Raw genomic sequence first — 23953 nt, forward strand, 5'->3', positions numbered from 1 at the left:
CAAGGACAATTTTAATACAAAGATTGGTCTTTTCTGTTTCAAGGCTCAGATTTTAGAGCCCCAGTGCTACGAGTGGAGCACGGTGTAAATAACATTAAGCCAAGTTTCTCAGCACAGGGTAGGTGTTCACCACAGCATCATTCAGGGTGGAAACCAGCCTGGAGAAAAATAGAACTGTGAAAAACAGGACTTCTTGCAAAGGAGCAAAGGCAAATCAGCAGCAGCCTCAGAAGTTCACGTTTTTCTCTCACCAACACACGGATTTCTGGATTTATCCTGGCACTCCCTTGGGAGCTGCAGTTGGCACAGAGCACAAGGGCTCAGTCCTGTGTCCCATGAAGGGTGTTTAGTGACATGACTCAGTGCAGCTGAATTCAGTCCTGTCTCCCCAAAGCTGCCTTGTTTGCAGGAGAGTTTGAGGCCATTTTCACTGCAAGCACAAGTTAATGTGGAACACAAATCTGTCATCCATTTTGCCTAGGCCCCAGGATTTTTGAGCTCCAGGAAAGCTCTGAGGAAATCCCTTGGAGCAAGGCTTTTTGCAAGGATGTGTGCTTTTTTTTTTTTTTTTTATGCCCAGCTTGTCAGTGCTTTTACCTAAAGGAAACCACTTTGCTTCCCTGAATTTCTTGAGCCACCCAATGTCATTTATCCCATCAAATATCCTGTCCCTTACCCTTTCCTTCAGCTCCAGTTGCCTTATAAAGAGCAGCCCGAAAGGAGACAAGATCTGTGGCCTCAGGTCTGTTATCTACTGATGGTTATCAAAGGAGGCAATACCTCCACGAAATAATGGGATTAGGATGAGTGCATCCTTCATGATATCTGGGATCTGAACTAGTCCTCTGAGTGCCAGAGGGGAGGTTTGGCCAGGAGAGAGCTCTCATGTGAAGATCTAAATAAAGGACATTTTTGCTGCCTTACCTTGTGAGACCTGTGAGTGATTACGCTCAGAAAAGGTCAAAAGCAGGGGAAGGAATGGCTGAGACGGTGTTTGAACGTGGTTGCTGTGCATGGGAGGAGTAATTGGAGCCTTCCCTCTCCCTTCCCTGCAGATCCTCACTCAGGAGGACTGGAACGTGGTCCTGTACAACGGGATGGCCTCGACCTCCTCGTGGGCAGCTCTGTACTTCGTGGCCCTGATGACCTTCGGGAATTACGTCCTCTTCAACCTCCTCGTTGCCATCCTGGTGGAGGGATTCCAGGCAGAGGTAAGAGGTGGGAGCAGAGAGAGGGAGAGCACTGACACACCTGCAGGGATGGGTCTGTGTCAGTGCAACATCCTGCCATGCAAACAGCCCAAAATTTAAAGTTAAGGGGTGTAGATGAGCTGGGCTGGGCATATGAAGCTCTTCCAAATCAATCTTCGTAATTAAGGCCCACTGAGACTGGGGAGACCAGGATTTTGGTTGATCTGCTCCAGGGTCTGTTGTGTGACACAGAAGAAATCATTTAGGAGTAATTTCACTCAGCAAGTCTCCCATAAATCCTGTGTTTTGCATTTCTTTATGGCAAACCTCAGGCCTTCTATTCTATATTCCATATTCTATAATCTATTATATATATATATTTTATATATATATATATTCTACTCTATGGAAGACCTTATATTCTAACCAGTTCCAGTCATGTGGACCAGGCAGGATGTGACCTGGGTCTCAGTCCAAGCCTTCCCTTGGGACTCTGTCCCTCCTGTGTTATTTGCACAGCAGCACAAATAGCCCAGCTGTTCAAAAGCTGCATTTCAAGGCTTGAAACATTAAATTTTGAGATATTTAGGATGATGCTTTAAGGTAGAAGAAAGTTTTCTCTGCTGAGCAGCCTGGCAGCCTGCAGGTATCTCTGTACAGAGCAGATCCCATTCCTTACCTGCCCTCTTGGAGGTTCATGACGTGCTCATGTGAAGCCAGGAAGGGGCAACCTCTGAGTGCAGAACCCTCCAAGTGCCTGATCACTGAGCCAGACAAATGGCTGGGCTTTAAGCTCAGGCTTAATGGCTCCTTTCAGAGCTGTTATGGACCATGATTTAAATGTGTGTAAGCACTGGATTGCAAAGCTTGTATTACTCACTCAGCACTGCCTCTGAAAAGGCCACCAACCACGGGCATGACATTTGCAGGCACATTTTGCCCTCCACTCCCAGTTCTTGTAAACCCTGACATGGAGCCCGTGGGCTTGTCAGTTGTCTCGGGGAGAGGAATCAGCTGTGCTGCAGAAAACCCTTCTCAGGGCTGGATTTCAGCTACCAAGCCTTGCACTTGTAAATCATGGAATGCTGGAGTGGTTTGGGTTGGAAGGGACCTTAAAGTTCATCTGGTTCCAACCCCCTTCACTAGACCAGGTTGCTCAGAGTTCTAGCTGTGGTTGTGAACCAAAGATGTTTGCAGCCTCATTGGAAGAAGTATCAGTGGAGCTGGGTTTTCTTTTGTCATCCCTGGTTCGGTTGGTTGGTTGGTTGGGATTATGGCAGAATTCTTGTTTTGTCCCCTTTGATTTTGCCCTCTGACAGGGGGTTGTTCTTAGCAGTCACTAAAGACACTGAGGGCACTTCTCCTCCCTTTTTCTCTTACTTAACTGGAGAGTGACTCCTGGGAGACTTGTGCAGCTGAGAGTGTGCACGTTAGAGCTGCTGTGAACTCAGAACCATCAGCAGTGGTTCAGCAAGGACAGAAAAACTGCCCTGTGAATCTCAGGGCACGGTCTCAGCTTGATCCCAGGTTCTGCTCTGCCTATGGAGCAAGTTTGCCAGGAGTATGCCTAGAAGAGAACAGGGCTTAAATGGCCAGAAACCCATTTTTAGTACATTTGTGCTCAGTCCAACAAGCAGCCAGACTTCAAACAGGACCATAATTGCATATTTGTGCTTACATTGTTCCCGTGTCAGTTTGAAATCTACCCCAGAGCTGCTCTGGGAAAGCAGACAAACCTTCTGAAATCATGCAAATCTTTCATCTGCTGGTGTTTCTGCTCTAAAACAGAGAAGATGAATAAGGGAGCTCAAGCCTTTCAGTCATCCTGGCTGCTTGGCTGCACCAGTTTGCAATCCATCACAGACGAAATTAAGTTCGCTGCCACTTCAGCGCCGTGTCTCCAGAAACCGTGGTGATTTGTTCAGGCATCAGTGAGGGAACTGTGCTCCTTCTTCTGGGATCAGCTGCTTTAATCCAACCATTTGCTATCAATTTGCACACATTTTCTGCACTCTTGATGAATCCAGCCAGAGCGAAGCCAACAGTCTGCTGGAATCTCTCCCGCAGCAAGGAGGAGAAGTTCTTCTGTCCCAGGCTGATCATTTTTGGTAGTAGATATGTTTGAAAGGGAAAATTAACTGGACTTTCAGGAGGAAAGCCAGGGTGAGGGTGGTTGGCTGTTCTCTGTGCTGCCTCATTCCCTCTGCCTCAGCATTGCCAAGAGATTTCCCAGTACAATCTCAGTTACCAGCCGGCCTGAAGGAAGCAAGCCAGGGCTGGGTTTTCACATCTAAGTCAAATTTACAGGCCTGTCAAATCAAGAAGAAAAACCCTTCAGCATCCTTTGACATCAAACTCTAAGTGCTTTCAGCTGGGATCATGGGGAGTGCAAACATGGAACCCCACCATGCCACGTGGTCACTCCTGTGATTGCAGCTGCATTTTGGTGTCCTCTGGGAATCACTGTTCCAGGAGGCTGGTGCAAGTAGGAAACACGACATGGCAGGAACAGCCACATCATCCTCCTTCCTGTCCAAGTGTGAAGTAAGGTGCTGAGTAATCCAAATTATCATGTCTGTTAATTATCCCCCTTCTCTCTGCAGGGTGATGCCACTAGGTCAGACACGGATGAGGACAAGACATCTGCCAACTTTGATGATGATTTTGAGAAGCTGAAAGACCTCCGAGCAACAGGTGGGGGTTTGTGTCCACATTTTCCTGAGATCAGCTGTGACTCTGCTTCCATATCTTCTCACAGGAACTTATGGGGGGAAAAACTGGAAGAATCCCTTTTATTTGGCAACTAATCTGATAGCTGAGCCCACAGAGCAGCTCTGCAAAGTGAAAGCTAAATGAGCATTGATATTTCCTTCAAACAGATGTTTTTCTAATTTAAACTCCACGAGAATATTTTGCTGTGTCTCATCATTTCTCCTGTCCCGTTCCCGCAGAATGGTTTGCTGACAGCAATGTTCTCACCCTACTTCTCAGCAGCTTTTCAAATCAGTCATGTTCTCATCTGTTCTTTTTGGTTTCCCACACAAATGCATTTGGGTGAGGTTTGATTGATGGAAATGTTGCTGCTCATTTGTGTTACAGGAGGGTCTGGCAATCGATTTGAGGTAAGGCCACACTGTACCAGAGTGATAAAAACATGGAATAGTAGGTGACAGCCTTCACTCTGCAGAGTTTGCAGCCAGAGAGGTGACAAGGAGGGATCCCATATTTTAACAGAGTGAATGGCATGATGGCAAACAGGAGCCACTTTAGTTCCTCTGTACTTTGATTCCCAGCTTGGGCTCTGCTAGGATTACTTTAAATGTTTCTAAACTGGGTTTTGTTTCAACTAAGGAGATGATATTGATTGTGGTGAGCAGATGGAATTCAGCTGAGGAAGGGGCAGAATAATTTGTTGGGGGAGCTGAGATAGAGCTGGATCACAATGAAGTGATGGAGCTGCTCAGTCTGCAGATGAAGCAACAAATCCCAAACACCAAGTGATCAAATATCCATTGCAAATGGTTGGCAGGGAACCCACAGCACAACTCTACACCAGATTTGCACCAACTATTTGTTGAACAGCTTCAAATAACAAGAGATTTCTAGGGGGGAAAAAACACTGTCACCTCTTCTCAGGTAATACAGGAATAGAAAACAGGGCTGGACTTGCCACTGAAGTCCAGGAGTGCTTGTGTGCCTCCATAAGTCTCAGAGGTGCCAACTGGTAACTAAACAGCCAAAAGGCTTTAACAATTCTATTGCAAAGCCATTGGTCTGTAACACATACAGGGCCAAGAGGAATGTGTTTGGCAGATTAGCAAATTTGGAGCTGAAACTTCCACCCCCAGGGTGAAATGGCAGTGTTCCCCTGGCCTTCTGTGGTGCAGGTCAGGTATTTGTGCACAAACCAGCAGCTGAACAGATGATCCAACAGAAGCAAAGTGCACTGCAAGAGCAGCCAGAGCAGGGAATGCACTCACTTGGATTCCTCACTGCAGCCCTGCCCTGCTTTCCTGCTGATCCTTCCCCCTCCTCGAGATTGGTTCTGAAAAATGAACTGATTTCTGATGTGAAACCAGGACCCACCAAGCCCAGTAAAGCAGGAACTAGTTCAACTCTAGTTTTGGGTTTGAAAGCAGCCTTTGGTTTGGAGCATCCTGGCACTCTGTAGGGCTGGAGGTGTTAGGTCTGGTTTGGCTTCAGTGTGAACATGGGTTTTACAGCCTGTCCTTGCCCTAGCAGCTAAAAGAGATGCTTTTTGTGATGACCACAGTGCCATTAGAGTTCTCTGTTATGGGTGGGAGTGTAAAAGCAGCTTCCATTTCCTGTCCCCTGTTGTTTGCTGAGTACCTTCCCCATGAAGGGACTTGGAGCACATCACAACTGGACAAAAATCTCTGTGCTGCACTGTAGGACACAGACAGGAGGTAAACTTAAAAGGGTGAATTTAGCCAGTCCTCAGTGTCCTTTCCTCAGAGGCTTTCTCCTAGTCCTCATAACTATAATTCCTCTCTAAATCCCAAGAAACAGTGACTAAAAAAAGCCTCCTGGAGGTGTGCAAGGCCAGGTTGGACAGGGCTTTGAGCAACATGATCTAGTGGGTGGCATCCCTGCCTATGGCATGGAGGTTGGAACAAGGTGACCTTTAAGGTCCCTTCCAACCCAAACCATTCTATAATTCCATGATTCCTTTGGAGAGCAGTGAGTTCCAAGTCCAGGTGGGGCTGAAAGCCTCTTAGGAGGTTGTGGTGTTTGCCTGATGCCTTTTAACACAGTGTGGGGGGGAACTTATCTTCTCTGGAAGAGAAGAGGAGACTGAGGGGAGACCTCACTGCAGTTCCACCTTCCTGGGCAGGGGCAGAGGAGGGGCAGGGACTGAGCTCTGCTCTGGGGGGACCAGGGACAGCACCCAGGGAATGGCTGGAGCTGTGTCAGGGCAGGGTCAGGTTGGATCTCAGGGAAAGGTTCTTTCCCCAGAGGCTGGTTGGGCACTGACCAGGCTCCCCAGGGCAGTGGGCACAGCCCCAAGGCTGACAGAGCTCCAGGAGGGTTTGGATGATCCTCTGGGATACAGGGTGTGACTCTTGGGGATGGTTCTGTGCAGGGCCAGGAGTTGGACTGGATGATCCTTGTGGGTCCCTTCCAGCTCAGCATGTCCTGTGATTCTGTGATTTGGAAAAGTGATTCCCACATCTCCCCTCTGCCCAGAGATGAAGATGTACTCCCTGGCTGTCACCCCCAACGGGCACCTGGAGGGCAGGGGGTCGATGCCCCCTCCCATCATCCTGCGCACGGCGGCCACCCCGATGCCCACCCCGAAGTGCTCCCCACACATGGACTCCGTGCACACCTTTGTGGACTCGAGGAGAGGCAGCAACGCTTCCCTGGACCCCGCCAGCTACGATCAGAAGTCCTTGGTAGGTTCCGGGACGTACCGGGATTCAGTTTTCCTGCTTGGAAGTCCAGGCCAAGCCACCTCAGTGGAGATTCACAGCCTGAGACGAGTCGTAAGTTCACACAGTTACCCCAAAACCCCCTCAGAGGAGGAGCAGGAATCTTTTCCCACCCACACTGGCCGTTTGTGGTGTCTCAGCAGAGCTGCCAGGTGATCCCATGAGGACGAGGCCTGTTTCCCCCCTCGGCTGTATCTTTTTTGGGGTTGTATCTTGGATTTACAAGGGGGGTGAAGCATTTTTTGTCCTTCCCAACCCAGCTGAGCTCTGGTTACAGTGCAGCAGCCCCACTGGAGGGGAAATAGAGGGAACAAGGAGCGGGCTGATGGACTACCAGCAGGCACAGCTCATGGAGCAGAGGTCTGGCTGGAGCTCTGCTTTGGCAGCTGCCTGTGCTTGCCTGCAGCAGGGGGAGCGGGAGGGCAGCTCTGTGTAAACAGGCAGCAGGTCAACAGACAAAGTGGATTTTTGCTGCCGCTTATTGTCCCGTTCCTGTGCTCTGTAACTGCAGTATCATGTTCAGATCAGGGCAGCAGACCGTGAAGGCACTTCAGGCAGAGGCAGAACCACTATCCCCCTCGGTAAAGCTGCTTAGTCAATGTAATGCTTTTGAAAAGAAAATAGAGATGACTGTTGTTTGCCTTGGGCTTTCATGGGATGGTGAGGTGCTGGAGAGGGCTGTTCATTCTTTGAATCCTTTCTGGGAGAGCACGTCCGTGCCACCAGCCAGAGGCAGATGAAGCAGTCAGAGAAGCAGCACTGAGGAGGAGGAGGAGGAGGGAGGCAGTTTGCCTCACTTTGTGCTGGGAGGAAGCCGTGGAGAGAAAAGGAGTTTCCTTCTGGGTTTTCTGCACTGACCTTAAGCTCTCTCAGCCTGCCAAAGTGCACTGGCACAGCCTGATCTGTGCCAGAAATCTGTGTGAGGAAAAACATTCATTCCACTGCCTTAGGCATTCGATTGAAGAGAAAATATTGGAAACAGGGGCATGATTCCCAATGGACACTTGGGTGCCAGGGGCCCTTTGGAAGGCAGGGAGGTTATGGACTTGAGGAACACGAGAAAAGAAAACAGCACTTCAGCAAGAGTGTCTTTGGGTTCGGTTTTCCTGGAGAATTGGTGTTGTCAGGGCAGTGGGAGGTCACACAGGACGGAGGATTGGCAGCTGTGCCACAGCTGAGGATCAGGAGCACCTTCAGCTTGGCCTTGGCCAGGTGCTGGGCTCCCATTCCAAGGTTTGGCCTGATGGAACGGGAGCAGCGAGGAGAACTGGGAGGGGAAGGCAAGACTTGCAACAAGAAGGATCTTCCAATCTGGGCGAAATGCCCCATCCCTTGGCTTCCTCCTGCAAGCAAACCCTCAACTGTCTTTCTTCTCTCCCAGTCCAGCCTCCGCAGCTCCCCCTGCGCCAACTGGGGCACCAGCAGCAACTGGGGGAGCCGGCGCTCGAGCTGGAACAGCCTGGGCAGAGCCCCGAGCCTCAAGAAGAAGAACCAGTCGGGAGAGAGGGAGTCCCTGCTCTCCGGGGAGGGCAAGGGCAGCACCGACGACGACTCGGACGACGCCAAGTCCAGCACGGTCAGCCGGCCCTCGCTGCACCGCCGGGCGGAATCCCTGGATTACCGCGGCTCCCTGGAGCTGCCGGAGCTGCTCCAGCTGCCCCCCGTGCGCCACTCGCTCGGGGTGAGCCCCGTGGCCGTGCTGCCCCCCGAGTTCCAGGACTGCAACGGCAAGATGGTGCACGTGCCCAGCGAGCTCTTCCTGCGCGTCGACGGGCACAAGGAGGATGCCCTGGACTACGAGGACGACATGGAGGATGTGAGTTGGGGGGGAGGTTGGGGGGTTCCTGTGTTAAGTGGCTTTTCCACTTAACACAGGAGGGCTGGTTAAAAAATCCATCGTGGAAATGTGTTGCTGCCTCGTGGCTGGTGTAGGGAACGTCGATCCCCATCCGAGGGACGGGCCTTCCCTTCCTTGAAGATATCTTTTTTAAGCCACTGAGTTGGGCTGTTACAGTGGTCTCCCATAAGGGGCTGTGCATCCATTTGCCTTGTTTTTAGTCTGATTAAGATTGTCCCACTGGCCCAGGATGCCTCCAAAAAGGAGCTGTGGACAAAACAACTAGTGAATGTCTTTTCTCACAAGAGCTGTTTGGCATCTTGAAAGCCTGAAAAGAATGTTTTCTACTTAGCTTTTTGGTTGTTTCAGGCAACTTTGGGTGTCAAAACAACACCTGCCTAGAAGTCTTGCTTTGTCATGTTTATATGTCACTCTACAGCAGCCCCTTCTTCCACCCCTTTTCCTCCCTGTTTTGCTGGACAGCTGTGACAATGCCCACCACAGCTCTGTCCCAAAAGCTGTGACAGCCCACAGGCACTGTGAAATCCCATGTACTGCCCCCTCCCACCCCCCTTTCACAAAAAGCCTGTGAAAGTTGAAGAGGCAGGAAAATAAAAGAGGAAGAAAAGGTGTTTCTTCTTTTTTTTCCCAGAGTTACTGCTACCGGATCCGCAAAGTCCTGGAGCCCTACAAACCCCAGTGGTGCAAGACTCACGAAGACTGGTCCCTCTACTTGTTTTCCCCCCAGAATCGGTAAGAAATCCCAGTGAAATGCCAGCCCAGCAGGTTTTTGTGGTGGTGGAATAGGGCATTCCTAGCGAGTCTTCCCTTGAGAAAACTCCCTCTCTGATAACAGGGTTTTAGAAATCCGGTTTCTGATTTTGAAGCAACTTCTTCTGTTCTGTGTGGGCAGAAGTTTTGTGTGGTTCACTCCCTGCCCATCTAGGAAGAAGAGTGATTTAACCAGCATTAATAGTAATTAATAATTAATGATAATCATGGCTGAAGAATGGAAATACTGGCTCACCACGTGGGCTGATGCTGGTAGCACACCTGGGGAAGGCTTTTGGGTAGGAGTCTGTTACTGCCCCAGACACCCGAAGGACCTTTTTTCTCCCCACCATTTTTTAGGTTCCGGGTGATGTGCCAGAAGGTCATTGCCCACAAAATGTTTGATCACGTGGTGCTGGTCTTTATATTTCTCAACTGCATCACTATTGCACTGGAGAGACCAGACATAGACCCACAGAGCACGGTGAGTACCTGGCTCAGTCTTCCTTGATCCCCCATCCAGAGCTTCATCTTCTCAGGGCAAGACCCTGCGACAGAAAAGATGTTTGTTTTCTAACTTTGCCTCTCTTTCTTGTTCTTTGTTTGGCAGGAAAGGATATTCCTCAGTGTTTCTAATTACATCTTCACTGCCATCTTTGTGGCTGAAATGATGGTTAAGGTAATTACAGCTTCATTCCACGGCCCACAGCGAGGCCTGGCAAAGACCAGAACGTGGCATAGTTATGATCTGGGGGAAGATTTAAATGTCTCTCTTCTCTTGGCTGTAGGTGGTAGCTCTTGGCTTTTTCTCTGGGGAGAACACCTACCTGCAGAGCAGCTGGAATGTTCTGGATGGAGTGCTGGTCTTTGTGTCTATCATTGACATTATTGTGTCCATGGCATCAGCAGGAGGAGCCAAAATCCTGGGTGTCCTTCGTGTTTTGAGGCTTCTGCGGACCTTGAGACCTCTCCGGTATGTGCTGGTACATCGAAGAGATTGAAAAAATTGCACATGATCCATCAAGGTCTGGCTTAATAACACGAAAAACTGAAATGCAATATGAGGAGAAGCGTCTTTGGGGAGCACTAAACTGGTGAAACTGTTTGAAAACAGTGAAATGAGTTATAATTCATCTTCTCCAGCACGGAAACCAGCGGCTGGAGTTTGGAGTGAGAGGTGTTATCGTACTCAGGCAGCGAGTGCAGTCAGTGCCTCCTCCACACTGCATTTTTATCAGGGTTTTGCAAGTCAGTCTGGCTCCTTCTTCAACTGCACAGCCCCCCAGCGAAGAGCTGGCATTGGATGGCAGAGAATTTGCCATTGAACAGGTGCTGACAGGGATTTGATAAGCTCCAGTGCCTGCTCAGAGCACTGCACAACAACCCCTCCCTCAGCCAGGCACAGGGTGGGAGAGCTTTCAGTGCTGGAGGAAAGGAGTAAAGAGAATTTGTATCGAGGTTGTGATTATGCAGTAACAAAGAGTGATGGTGCTTGGGGGGATTTCTATCACTCCCAGCTCCAGTTCTATTTCCATCCTGCTTGGCAAGAAACACAAGCCTTTTTTAAATGAAATTTCAGGGGAAATGAGATAGTCACCTCCAGAAACCTGCAGGCTTTCTGGTGCAAAGCCACACTTGTGAGAGTGATAGGAAGAGCCAATGTTTTAGACTCAGACCACAAGAAGAGCAGCTGCTGCTCTGTGTTTCCTCAGTGACAAGTAATTTAGTGTTTCTACCTCCTCTCTTGCTCCCATGCTCTGTTCTGCTGGTGGCATCAGGGTCCCCTGGCAGTGCTGGCTCACCAGGAGCCACTGAGTCACCCTGGCCAAGTCACCCTGGCAGCACCTCAGGGCACTTGTCTGACCCACATAACTAGGAACAGAATTCAGGGCACAGGCAGTTCCTAAAGAAAGGCAAAAGGAAAAGAGAAAATTAGTCTTTGAGAATAACTAGGCCAGATCCTATGAATAGAAAGGAATTCATCACCTCTCACTATGGCTTCACTTAGCACAGCCTCTCCTAGGATTACTCCAGGGACCATTCCTAACACTTTGGAGGTGCAGTTCAGACTCCACATGATTTCTCTCAAACAGGAAAGGCCTTGTCCCTGCAGACACAGCTCTGCTCTTTTCTCTGGGCTTGGCAGCCACAAAGGCATCATTCCCTGCAAGAACTCACCCTGTCCCCTCTACAGACCCCTCCTAAAACCAGCTTGGATGTTCTTCAGTCAAAACACCCACCTTCTCCTTCCCACAACAGCCTGCTTGGGCTTGTTATACTTAGGTGTGCAAGCACATTTTTGAGACACCCATGGGAGAGCCATTCTCCAGGCACTCATACAGGAAAGCAACACACTTGTTCTCCAAAATACCCAAAAACCTGCTTCAGGGCACTCCAGGGCCCTCACATCAACCTGCTCCCTGATGGGATTGACCCTTTGGCTGTGGAGCTGCTGCTCACACGTTCCTGTCAGCTCAGGGGCAGCTCAGGAACTAATTAGGAAGCAAATTGGAATTACTTTGTTTGAAAAGTTGTCTGGGGCCCCAGGCCTCTACTCTTCCACCTGTAGAAAGAGTCTCCAGCACCACTGTAAATTTGTTCACACTTGTTGTGTGAGGAAGGAGGTTCCTGCCTGGTTTGGGCCCCTCTGCTTGGATCAGAGCCCTCAGAGGGGTCACCTCTCTGGAGAGAGGTACAAACAGCCCCATAATGGGAACTCTGGGATATTCTGCCCATAGAGAGTCTTCCCTCCTCACTCTGACCAGCAACAGTCCAGCTCTGCTGACAGGGTGTCTGACATGGTTTGAATTCCATCTAATGTGACTGAGGATGTTCTGCTTGTCCAGATAAGTCATTAATTGTCTCTGAATGCTGCCTGCAGGTAGAGGAGGGTTGTGTCAGCTTCCCTGCAGCCCAGAGAAGAGGAAAAGCAGCTGGATAATAACAGGTCATGCATAAAAATTAAAAGCTTCTTTGTCTTGTCATTTTTTTCCAGAGTCATCAGCAGAGCCCCAGGTCTGAAGCTGGTGGTGGAAACCTTGATCTCCTCCTTGAGGCCTATTGGGAATATTGTTCTCATCTGCTGTGCTTTCTTCATTATCTTTGGGATTTTAGGGGTCCAGGTAGAGTATTTCCCTCACCGTGGCCATCTGTAAGTGACTGCTGCAAAAGGGAAGCTGCTTTTCTCACCTGCTGGGGTTAAGGTGGAAGTAATGAGCTTAAATATCCCCAAAACAGATTTCAGTCAGGAAAGAAGAGCCAGGATCTGGGAGAAATGCCCCGGGGTGGGGTTGACATCTGCTCACTGGTAGGTCCTCAGGATTAGAAGAGCAGACAGACTTCCCTGAGGGACAGCACAGCACCAGCTCAGCCTGCCTGAGGGTTGGGGAAGGGACAGACGAATTCCCAAATCCCTCCTGGCATTGTGTGCTGGGATGTACAGGATATCATCCTCCCAGCAAGCCTGCAGGATCACCTTCCTTCTGTGTCTGAGGCAACACACAGTAGCGTCCCAGGGCTGAGGTTCCACCAGAGGGGTTCTCCTGCCATGTGTGTGAGCTGGGAGGAAAGGAGAGGAATTCCCACTTGGCAACCAACTCTGCTCAGGGAAAGAAAGACAAATCGGAGAACAGACTTTTTTCAAAGTTGCTTTTTTTGGTGTGGTTTTTTTTCTTTTCTTTTCTTGTGCTTCTCAAATGCAGCTCTTTAAAGGGAAGTTCTACTACTGTGATGGTCCTGATGTCAAAAACATCACCACGAAGACCGACTGCACCAACGCTCGCTACAGATGGGTCCGGCGCAAGTACAACTTCGACAACTTGGGGCAGGTAAAGTCCTTCATTGCAGGGATTTCTGTACCAGCTTTTAATCAATGAACACTTAAAATGTGCTGCTTGAGGAGGGTGTTGGAACTTCCATCACAGGAAGTTTCCAAGAATGACACCAGTATTCATTCTCACTGCTGGGTTAATGGTTGGACACGATGACTTTTAGAGCTCTTTCCCACCCCAGACGATTCTATGAGTAAAATTTTCTGGGGGTGTTCTCTGGGTAAATAATTCTGTGGGTAAAAATGAATCATGTCACCTCTTGATCTCTTGGAGAGAGTCTTCCTAGAGTTACACAATTCCTTGTTTATAGGAGAGTGTTGTCTCCTATAAACAAAAGCTGCTGCTTTGGAATGCAGTCTCTCATGTATGGACCTCAACTGTCCCTTGTAGTCCCTTGATTTCTAGCTATTATGTTCGAAAATGAAAAAAAAAAAGTGCTTTCTGCTGGCTGAAAAGCAAGTCAGCCCATAATAGGAGCTGGGATATAACATTGCTTTTTGAAACTGCGTGACATTGGGCCAGCCTGAAATCCTGATTTTTAATCATGCTTTGATGACCAGGAAGCCTGATGTATCTGAGCAAAAGTCAGCCTGTATGTGAGGGAAAAGGAGCAGTAACAACCTCATTTGCTCACTTTTAAACCAGGTTTAGGGTAAAACAAAAGCTGTTGCACTTGTCCATCAGCTCCAGGCCGGGTGATGTGTTATGAGCTGTGGGCTGGTTTTGACGAGGATTGTCTGGTTCTGGGTTCTTTTCTGGGGACTAAAAAGGCAAGACCGATGTCTTCTGTCTTCTTGCAGGCCCTCATGTCCCTGTTTGTCCTCTCCTCCAAGGACGGGTGGGTGAACATCATGTACGACGGGTTGGACGCCGTGGGCATCGACCAACAGGTACTGCAGAGGGCAGGGGGTTGCTCTCACAAGTCTCATGCCTTGGGTGACTCCAGCGTTTTTGAAGTCCCAGGACAGAGCAGAGTTACAGGACCTTTGAGGTCCTGACTGCTCACTGAGCTGTCAGAGTTTTCCATTCTCCACCAAGTTGCTTTTACAGCTCCCTGTGTAGTACAAGCAAGCACTGACAGGGCTTTTAATGAGAATGAGGGTACTCGAGGATGGGGAACAACCAGGAATGTTGTGAAGGAGACCTTCAGTTGGTGTGTTATGTGGCATTTTCTAAGGGAAGTCACAAGTCTCCCATTAGCACCCCATAGTAGCTACAGTAACACTTTGTACTTAATTTTCCCCGGCTTCTGAAGATCTCAGAACAACTGAGAAACATGAGCCCACATCTCAAATAAGAAAAGAAATGTGGAGCCTATCTTTAGCTAAAAAGATCCTGCTGGTGGGATGATGCACATCCACTGAGGTTTATCTTTAGCTGTATGATATAAATGCCAAAGTGATTAAATCCTGTAAGCCAACTTAGGGTGGGTTTTACACCAAAACTGACATTTCAGTCAGGGAGAAGGTGAAGGAGAGGCAACTGTTTTGGGAAAAATCTCCTCCCAGTCCACAGTAAACAACTGTCCTGTCTTGTTGCTGCAGAGCACCCAAAGCCCTGCCTTAAACACATCTCGTCTGTGCCACTTCTCCCTTTGTCTTTTAACTCCCCGCCAGCCCATCCAGAACCATAACCCTTGGATGCTTCTCTACTTCATCTCCTTCCTGCTCATCGTCAGCTTCTTCGTGCTCAACATGTTTGTGGGGGTGGTGGTGGAGAACTTCCACAAGTGCCGGCAGCACCAGGAGGCGGAGGAGGCGCGGCGGCGGGAGGAGAAGCGGCTCCGACGCCTGGAGAAAAAGCGCAGGAGTAAGGAGATGTACCTGTCTGGTCGGTAGACTGCCTTACAAACCAAAATCTTTCTGAGCCCTGCCTGCTCCCAAAGCCAGATCTTTTTCGTTTTTCCCTTCGGTTTTGTTTTCCGTGGGATTCGAGAGGTTGTTTTTTTTGCTTCGTTGCCTCTTTGGCGGTGCCTTAAGCCTCGGGTTGCCGACGCCCTGGAGCCGTCCTGGATGAGCCTGGTGGGAAGTATTACCTGTTTACCTGGCTGGGGGGAAAATCCTCCTCCAGGCAGAGTCCTCTGTCCCTCTCTGCAAGGCTGGGGTGTCCCAAGCACCTCGGTGTGTCCAAGGGGTGTGGGGAGTGAGCTCCCCGTGTGCCTGGAGGCCTCTCCGGGGGCTCCCCATGGCTTAACGTGCCGCTTGCATCCGAGGATGGTGGTGGTGGTGGTGGTTTGATTTCTTAGTTCTTTTCTTAGACAAAATAGTTGTGATGCTTTTTTTTAGAGTCCTGGCGCATGGCCCCGCATGCCACGGACCTGCATGGGGGCATGGACACACCCGGGGAGAGGAGAGGAGCCCCAGGATGGGGCTGGCCGGGGAATTCTCCTCTGGAAAATGTCCATTACAAGAGATGCTCATCCCATTGCAGGCTGGGGTGGCCCTTCCCTGCTGAGCAGTGTGCTGGGACCCACCTTGGCCTTGCAAGGAGTCTCCATGGAAACACTGCCCTGCAGGGGCCATTAGGGTGCCACAAAAGGCCTGGAGCCAAAATCTGCTTCTCATGAATCCATCAGGGACCATCAAACCAGACCAGAAAAACCCCTGAGCCTGTGCTCCTTTCCTGACCCAAACCTGGATTAGTCCTCACCTCCACTGCTCCTTGGCAGCTTCCTCCTGGGACAAGCTGCCTGGTGGGTGTTTCCAGGAAAACTGGCAGGAAAACAGCCACACCAACTTCCCAGAAGTTTAGGGATAACCTGCATTAGATGCTGGCAGGCGTTTTTGGGAGTAAGTGATGGAACATGCCCACTGTGATCAGAGATGAGCTTAGGCTGGGATCAGACTGGAGTGCTTCAGGCCCTGCTTGCCACAGCAGTGCTGTGTGCCTTTGCCTGCCTGTGTAATCTCCTGGAAGGACCTAATATTGTGACAAATGGCCAGTTGTCTCCCAGACACCAAGCCATAGGTATCCATTTTCAGCTGGGAAAACAGCCTTTAGCCCAGCTCTAAGGACACAGTGGGCACAGGCTTTGCTAGGAGAAACCCCATCCCATTCCCTCCATCCATCCAGGCTGGAGTCAGGCTGCTGTATCCCTGTATCCCCTGCTCTTTATCAGAGCCATGGGAGACCAAATGTCTGCACCATGGTCTCCACAGGCTGACCTGACACCAGGGTGAAGGCCAAGCCCATTTTGTTTTTGTGAGTTGAGTAGCTAAGGGTTAAAATGAAGCCCAGCTCAAACTAGCCAGCTGCAAACAGACACTGAATCTCTGCAGAGATTTAGAAGAGTTCAAATGCAACTTCATTTCCCCTTTTGGTTTTTGAGCTCGAGGGTGGGAATGCTGAAGGCAGCATTCCCAGCACAGTAAGGGAAATCAGCTTCAGGCTGCCAGAGTTGCTTGGTGCAGAATTTCTACCCCAATGTGCTGAGGGAAGGCATTCAGATAAACTCGAAGTTTATATGAAATTTTAAAAAAAAACCAAACTATTTCCAGAGAACATTAAGCATCCTTAGAGAAAACAGACTATGGCACAGGTAAGGAGGCACAGCTTAACCACAGCCAGTTGCTGTTCCTGACTAGGAAGTAAATCTTATTAAAAGCCTGGCTGTGACTTGCTGTTTAGACACCAAAAAGAGCCCTGTCAAAGTGATGGATACTGTGACATTGCCCCTCTTTATCCAACTGTCTCCAAGGATAGGGTGGAGGAGATATTTTGGAGTGCAGACCCAGGCACTGCACAGGGGAGTTGTAACATTTCACTGAGAGCACACAGGGAGGAGGACAGATTTCTGGAAGGTGATCAAGGCAATATAGCAACTGAGAGGCAAAACATTTGGCCATGTGCTGGGCTTCCAGAAGGTTCCCTTAGATTGTCTGGCTCTACCTGCCTCTGTTCAGCAAGGACAGCTTGGCACCCGAGTTCGAGCAGTTAACAAGGTGAAATCAAATCTCTGCTATGCATTTTGGAAGATTGCTATTGGCATTTGAATGGATTTCTTTTTTTTTTTCTTTTGTCATTTCAATGGGAGGAGTTTTCACCTCCTGGGTAAATCAGAAGGTGATGGATTTGCTGAAAACCCGTGGCAGACTCAGAAAGATGTGAGCTGTGCTTGGTGCCGTGCGTGGCAGAGTCTCTTTGGGATGTGTGTGTGTGTGTGTGCAGGGGTGGGGTGGCAGCTTCCACTGCTTCCATGTGTCCCAGCTCTCTGTGTGTCACCTTATGAAGCTGCAGGTGAGGCCACGGGGCAGGATGGGCACAGCAAAGCAGTGGAGGAGCCAGGAGCCCACATGGGAAGCCTGAGAGAGAGCCCTGCTTTTAATTCAGTCACCATTTCTAGCATCTGAGAGACCACAAGAGAAGGAACAATTAGGGCTGTTAACAGGAGTAAAATCCAGCATAGCCCACAAATGAACTATCTGAGCAACACTTGTCCATCTGGGCTCGCTGTCTGCCTGGCACCCTGTCTCTGTGTCCTGTCTGCTGTCTGTGGTGTCCCCTGTGCTGCTGTGCATTGAGGGTTCTGTGGCATCTGTCCAAACCTGCACACACAGAAAAGCACCACGGAGCCATGGCAGGCTCGAGCTCAGGCCTAAACCTCAGCTTAGCAGCGCCTGGATGGTCCCTGGGTACAGCTGCCAGGCTCTGCAGAGGGATTGCTCCGTGGAGGACACAGCCCTGCAGCAGGACACACCCCGTGCAGGTGGGATGGGGAGTCACCATGTCTGGTTTGGGGTTGCTTTTCAGCAGGAAGGTCCCTCTCAGCCCACACCTCTGCTGTCAGGCACCACCTCAGAGCATTCCAGAGCGTTTCTTTCCCATCTGAGGGCCACTTTCCTGGAGGGATTGGGGACAGGGTGGCAGCAGGTTAACTCTGCTCACAGGAAAACAGAGGGCAGGGGGTTGAGTTTTCTGTAGAAATGCATTTGATGTGGTTTTAAAGGCAGAACTGCACAGTGAACTTTTTTATGTGAAGAGAAAAATTCAAGATAAACCAGAATATTTTCCTGATAAGGGATAAGGGTAGCGGAATTCAACAATCCTGCTGCTCCCAACCTTTTAATGAGGTTCTCAGAAGACACAGACCCAAACCAGCCTCCCTAGATTGAAGTTTTTGATTAAAAACACGTGGATCAGCTTGATCTCCTCTGCCTTCAGGATATGGGGCCAAATCCAAGTGTCCTGTGTCTGCTGGGAAGGCAGCAGATGTGTCAGGTCAGCTCTGGGCTTCAAAGGCTGGAAGGGGGTCTGGGTGACACTGGGTGATGAAAGCAGGGTAAGTTATGCTGGAAAAGCTGGAAATCACAGAATCACAGCCCAGGGAAGGCTCCAGCTGGGGACCAGGGAGTGCCTTGCAGTGATGTCACGGTGTCACTGGTCCCTGGGAAGGCCCCAAAACCTGAGAACTCTGAAAAAGAAAAGCTTTTTCCCGATTTCTTTTGGCCTCAGATGTGTTCCTCTGAGGCATTTCCCAGCAGAGCTGTGTCTGGGAATTGTGGAAGGGAAAGGCTAGTTTTAAGACCCAGCAGAGATGCCTCTCAAAGCACTGACTGTAAACCCTTCTCTGGAGGGGAACAATCTCAGGCAGCACAGAGAGTATTTAAGTTAATGCATCCTCTCAGTGCCACAACCCTCTGTGTGTATCCAGCAGAAACATTCGAGCTGTAACTAAAATTTTGGGCACTGTATATCCGAGTGTTTAGTGTTTCCAGCGAGGGAATTATCAAACCATCTCCTTTATTTTTCCAGGCAGCTGCAGGTAAGGAGCTGCTCTGTGCCAAGCCTGGATAAACCCATTAGGGCTTTCTAATGTTTCATGCAGAGGATTGTAATGGAGGAGCTGTAGCTGGCAATTATAATGCCAACCAAAATGCTTTTAAGCCGGGAGACGGTGCTTCATTAATTTTCATGTCAGCACAATCACAAGCAAAGAAGTTTAAATACTCTGCAGGGAGGTGAGGTTCAAGCATTAGCCAACATCTAGAATTAGGGGCGAGAAAGGGCTGTGGTTTGCTTTTCTTTTTGGGGGTTTAATGGTTTCTCCTTTCCCTCCTGCATTTTCACCGGTTCAGACCATCAGCTGAAGGGAAACTTGTCTGTGTTTGGTGGAGAGGGACTATTTACAGAGCACGGGGTGACAGGACAAGGGGTGATGGCTCCAAACTGAGAGGTTTAGATGAGACATTGGGAAGAAATCCTTCCCTGTGAGGGTGGGGAGGCCCTGGCACAGGTTGCCCAGAGAAGCTGTGGCTGCCCCATCCCTGCAAGTGTCCAAGGCCAGGTTGGACGGGGCTTGGAGCAACCTGGGCTAGTGGAAGGTGTCCCTGCCCTTGACAGGGGGTGGGACTGGATGGGCTTTAAGTTCCCTTCCAAGCCAAACCATTCCATGATTCTGTGGTGATAGGAGTCTGCTAGTTGGCTGGTGGGAGTCTCATCCCAAAAACCATTTCCCTGGAGAAGCCAAGGCGCAGGTTGGGTTTTGCCTCCTACAATTAATGATGGATTAGGTCCCCCCTGTTTGCTGTGCCCACATCCCCATGGTCCACGGTCCTCCTCACCCAGTTCTCCTGCAGAGCCCAGGTCTCTGCCAGAACAGGCTGTTGGAGCAGTGAACACTTCACACCCAAACTGGGGAGTTTAAGGTGGTATGTTCTCACTTAGAGTTAAAATGTGTGTGAACTGAGAGAAGGCCAGAGCCACTTGCTTTGCTGTCGGCTGAGCTAAAACTTGTCCTAAAGGGATTGGGAATGACCAGAGCTGGGGCCTTGGAGCTCTGCAATGCAGCCTCCCTCCTGCCTGGAGGGGTCAGAGCTGCAGTGAAGCTGCTGTGGCTGCTCTGTCCCTGCTTCCACCCTGCTGCAACCCCTCTGCCATCCTGGAATCCACTGATCCAACACCGGCACTGCCGGGAGCTGCCGCTGCCGTGTCCCTCCGGCACATCCCGGCTCTTCCCCCAGCCTGGCATGAGCAGCATCTCCTCTAATGGACATTGCATGGGTTCCTGCCCTGAGCATGGCACTGTGCACGTGTTTTTATTGTCACCTTGATCCCACACTGTCCCTGTGCGTGTCTCCCCTGGAGAAGTTTCTTTTCCGTGTGTTAACCTTGGCTTCAGGTCGTGTGTGTCCTAAAGGCATTTCCCAGAGCTCCTCATCCCGTGTCCAGTTAAAGTTTTCTGAGCAGAGAGTTGACCAGGCATAGCCTGTGCTGAGAGAGAGGCCTCTGAGACACCTCTGGGCTGTAAAACACACCCACCTTTATGGCTGGGTGGTTCCTCCTTAGTTGTTTTATCTCCAGCCCACATAAAGAATGAGTTGTGTTGCTGACAGGCAGCTTAGAAGGTTTTCTGTTCAGCAGCTTTACAGTGGAAAATGTCTTCTTGTGATTATCCTTATATAAGTAGTTTATAAATTATAATAAACACCTGATATTTTGCTGCACAGTGAATCAGTGGCTGCATTTGGGCAGGTTAGAAGGGAGTTACAGTCACCTGCAACCTGTTTTCCTTATGTGCTGCCAACCCATCCCTGCTAATGTTCTTCTGAGATCCATTAATCAACCATTACTCATCAATAAATAGTCCCCTAATATTACCTTTAACTATTAGGGGTATTCTCAGACCTCCCAATGAGCTGATTATTTGCATTCCCAAGAAGACATTTCCTTAAAAAAGAAAAAAGAAAAAAAAGTATGTTGTAATCCTGAATACACATGAAAGCACATTGTACAGGCTTAAATAAATATCAGCCTGCAATGTTTTTATTATTATTTTTTAGACACGCTGAGCTCAGTAGCAAAGACAGCCCTACCAGCCCAAGATGACTCGTAGGATTAAGGCACATGAAAGCAACAGAGAAATGTATTCAAAACGGACTCTGTTTGCTTTCATCTTGTTTTTCCACACCCCTTAAAAATAAAAAGAAGTCTTGCTGACCCTGGTCAGAAGGAAATGTTTTTTGAATGCCTCCACTGTACTTTTAACTACCAGGAAAAAAAAAGCTGTAGTTGAAAGAGAGCAACAGATTCTGTTTCCTTTTATCCAATTAATTTTAGGGGTTTGGACTCTAATCTGGCATCAGCTGCACCACCAAACCCCCACATGCACATTTTAAAGAGTCATCTGAAAGATATTAGCAGGATGAGAGGAGTGGAAGATGTATTTTAGGGAGCACTGAGTACTCCTGAACTCATTTCCCTCCTTATTTTTAAGGTAAAGCAATTTCTTTTTTTGAGCTGCTCATGCATTTAAAGCTTAATTTGCTGACATATTTGCAAAACCCCCTCTCTGTTAACAGCAATCCTGCTCCTGCTTGGTATGACCTAACGTGTCTTTTTCCACTTGCAAAATCTGCAGTTATGCTGCCCTGGCCTTATGTAAACTCTGAATATTTACATTTCTTAAATTTGAAAAGAATTTGACTCCATCTGTGTGCCCACAGCCATCTCTGTGGTCACAGTCTCATTTAAGAGAGACACACACAGTAAATCCCAGGGTAAGTAAGCCCAGTCCCAGGGTCCAGACACTCTCCTTGGAACAGCCCCAGGAACTTGGATCACGTGCAGAAATTTCCCTATTTCTAAGAGAAAAAAAGGAGGAGTCATGACCAGAGGCAGAGATAGAAAATTCATGTGGTCACAGCCTGAATGAATATTTAACCTGAATCTAAAAAGGTTTTTAGATGCAGCCAGGCCATGGTTTTATATATATATATGTGTGTATATATATTGGTTCATGATGTATTTTATGACTATGAACTTACATTTATATTTCCAGAGGAGCTTGTGCTGATTGTCCTTGCAGAGCCCAGTGCTGAGCACCCTCTCCATGGCTGCTGGTGTCTCCTGTGTGCTACTAACCTTCAGCATGTGCCCTGCACAGGCCTCGCTCTGTTCCCTTCAAACCCCCCCAAAAAAACCTCCTGTCCCAGCAGCTGAGCTCAGCTCATGTTCTTCTCCCCCGTGGGACATGCCTGACATCAGTGGGACTGGGGGAGATGCCGAGACCAGCCCTAAGCCTGGCTCTGACCCAGAGCTGAGGCTTAGCTGGGTCGGAAGCTTTGGGAGCTTCTCTCTTGGCGTTGGGTCTCGTTTCCATCCCACTCCTCACCCTGCCTGCTTCGTGCCCTGTTCCTGGAGGAGGTTTTCCTCGAGCCCGAGGCAGAGCAGCGAGGACAGGGAGTGCTTGGGAAGGAGAAGGTTGGCAAAGCCGTGGAGGTGCCTCGAGCCGGCACGAGAGGTTTGGCTCGTCCCGATAACCGGCCGAGGCCCTCGAGGGCAGAATCACTCGGCCATTCCACGCGGATTTCTTGACTCAGTTCTTCACAGGTTTTTCCCTGGATGCAGGTATGCATGAGGTGGCCCTCAGGCAGCAGCTGAGGTCACCAGGGCCTGGCTCATGCCGTGCCTCTCCCTCTCCCTGCAGAAGCCCAGCGCAGGCCTTACTACGCCGACTATTCCCCGGCACGGAAGTACATCCACAGCCTCTGCACCAGCCACTACCTCGACCTGTTCATCACCTTCATCATCGGGGTCAACGTCATCACCATGTCCATGGAGCACTACAACCAGCCAAAGGTGAGAGCTGCCCAGCAGCCTGGCACCTGGGAAACCCAGCGGGGTGGGGAGCACAGGATGCTCTTCCCTTGGGATACCATTGACCAGTGGCCCTCCTTCCCCGGGACCATTCCCTGTTCTCTGAAAGCCTCAGCATGGCGATCCATCCAACTCCAGGCTAGCTCTAGCATTTGGGAGTCACTTACCTTGGCCAAAACCTTCATTTCCCTGCTTTTGATTAAAAAAAAAAAAACCAACAACAGAGGATGAGGCTAGTGGAGAGGGAACTAAACTTTTACTAGGAAAAGACCAATCCAAATATTTCCTCCCCTGATCCCGGACGTGACTGACCCTCAGACTGTAAAACAGTCCAAAGTTTTAGGACATTCCACTAAGAAATATAAACTTGAAGTTATTGGGTGCAGAGCAACGTTTCTTTTCCTCAATGAATTTAGAATAAACCAACTCGTAAGTACAACCCTTCTTTATGGATTCTGAAGTCATCATTTCCCAAGCAAACCTTTGGCATAGATCATACAGCCTGTCCATATATTAATCTCCCATCATATTGTGGGGCTCAGTGTTTACTTTCCCAGTATTCCATGGTCTGCCAGGTAACCTGCAAATTCCCTCTGGATGCTGAGCCAGAGGGGAAGGTGTGTATTTTACCCCAGCTGCCTGTGTGCTGCTCTGCCCCATAATTCCTTTGCAGAACAGCCTCTGTTTCACATGAAAATGTTATTTATCCAGATTAGGTGTTATTTACGCTTGGTTTATGTTCACATAACGCAGTGTTGTAAATCCAAATGCAAACCATCATAGATATTGCATTTGTTCCCAATTCTGTCTGTTTGGATGTTCATAATTATCATTTTCTTATTGAAATTACAAAGCCCTACATTATATTGAGCTAAATTCCCCTCCCTCCCTCCTCTCCCCCAATCCCTCCCCACCCAAAGAGCTGTTTTACTCTGCAACTGTCTATTTTAAGGTCCCAGCAAGATTCTTTTGCTATTGTTGGCCTGTAGCTCCAATGAAATCCGTTATAAACACTCATCATCCTGGAGTATAAACACTGTGGATTCCTGACTTCCGAAGCAGCTCCACGGAGAGCGTGAACGTTGCACCAAATATGGACACGCTTTGCCCAGCTCTAGAGATGTAACATTTTTCAAGAAGGCAAGATTTAATCCACCTCCAATGTTATTTATTTTTCTGAGCTTTTGAAGCAAAGCCTTTGTCCCAGGGGTTGCCATGCTGGAATCAAGAGATGATCCATCAAGTCCTTTATTCTGCCCAAGGCTGGGCAGTTCAGAA

At 49.2% G+C, this 23953-nt stretch overlaps 1 protein-coding gene across 1 annotated transcript in view; it reads left to right on the top strand.

Moving 5' to 3' along the window:
- The window catches only part of CACNA1H (calcium voltage-gated channel subunit alpha1 H), a 211854-nt gene that overhangs the window by 164439 nt on the left and 23462 nt on the right, over positions 1 to 23953 (top strand). The window contains 13 exon segments of the mRNA XM_029957787.1: positions 1056 to 1211; positions 3794 to 3884; positions 6399 to 6607; positions 8025 to 8459; positions 9133 to 9233; positions 9612 to 9735; positions 9862 to 9930; positions 10040 to 10224; positions 12247 to 12373; positions 12953 to 13078; positions 13882 to 13971; positions 14698 to 14911; positions 22506 to 22657. Of these exon segments, the coding sequence (XP_029813647.1) occupies positions 1056 to 1211; positions 3794 to 3884; positions 6399 to 6607; positions 8025 to 8459; positions 9133 to 9233; positions 9612 to 9735; positions 9862 to 9930; positions 10040 to 10224; positions 12247 to 12373; positions 12953 to 13078; positions 13882 to 13971; positions 14698 to 14911; positions 22506 to 22657 (2079 nt within the window).

The sequence above is a fragment of the Manacus vitellinus genome, unplaced genomic scaffold, assembly GCF_001715985.3.
Source record: "Manacus vitellinus isolate BGI_N305 unplaced genomic scaffold, ASM171598v3 scaffold_12_pilon, whole genome shotgun sequence".
Lineage (NCBI taxonomy): Eukaryota > Metazoa > Chordata > Aves > Passeriformes > Pipridae > Manacus > Manacus vitellinus.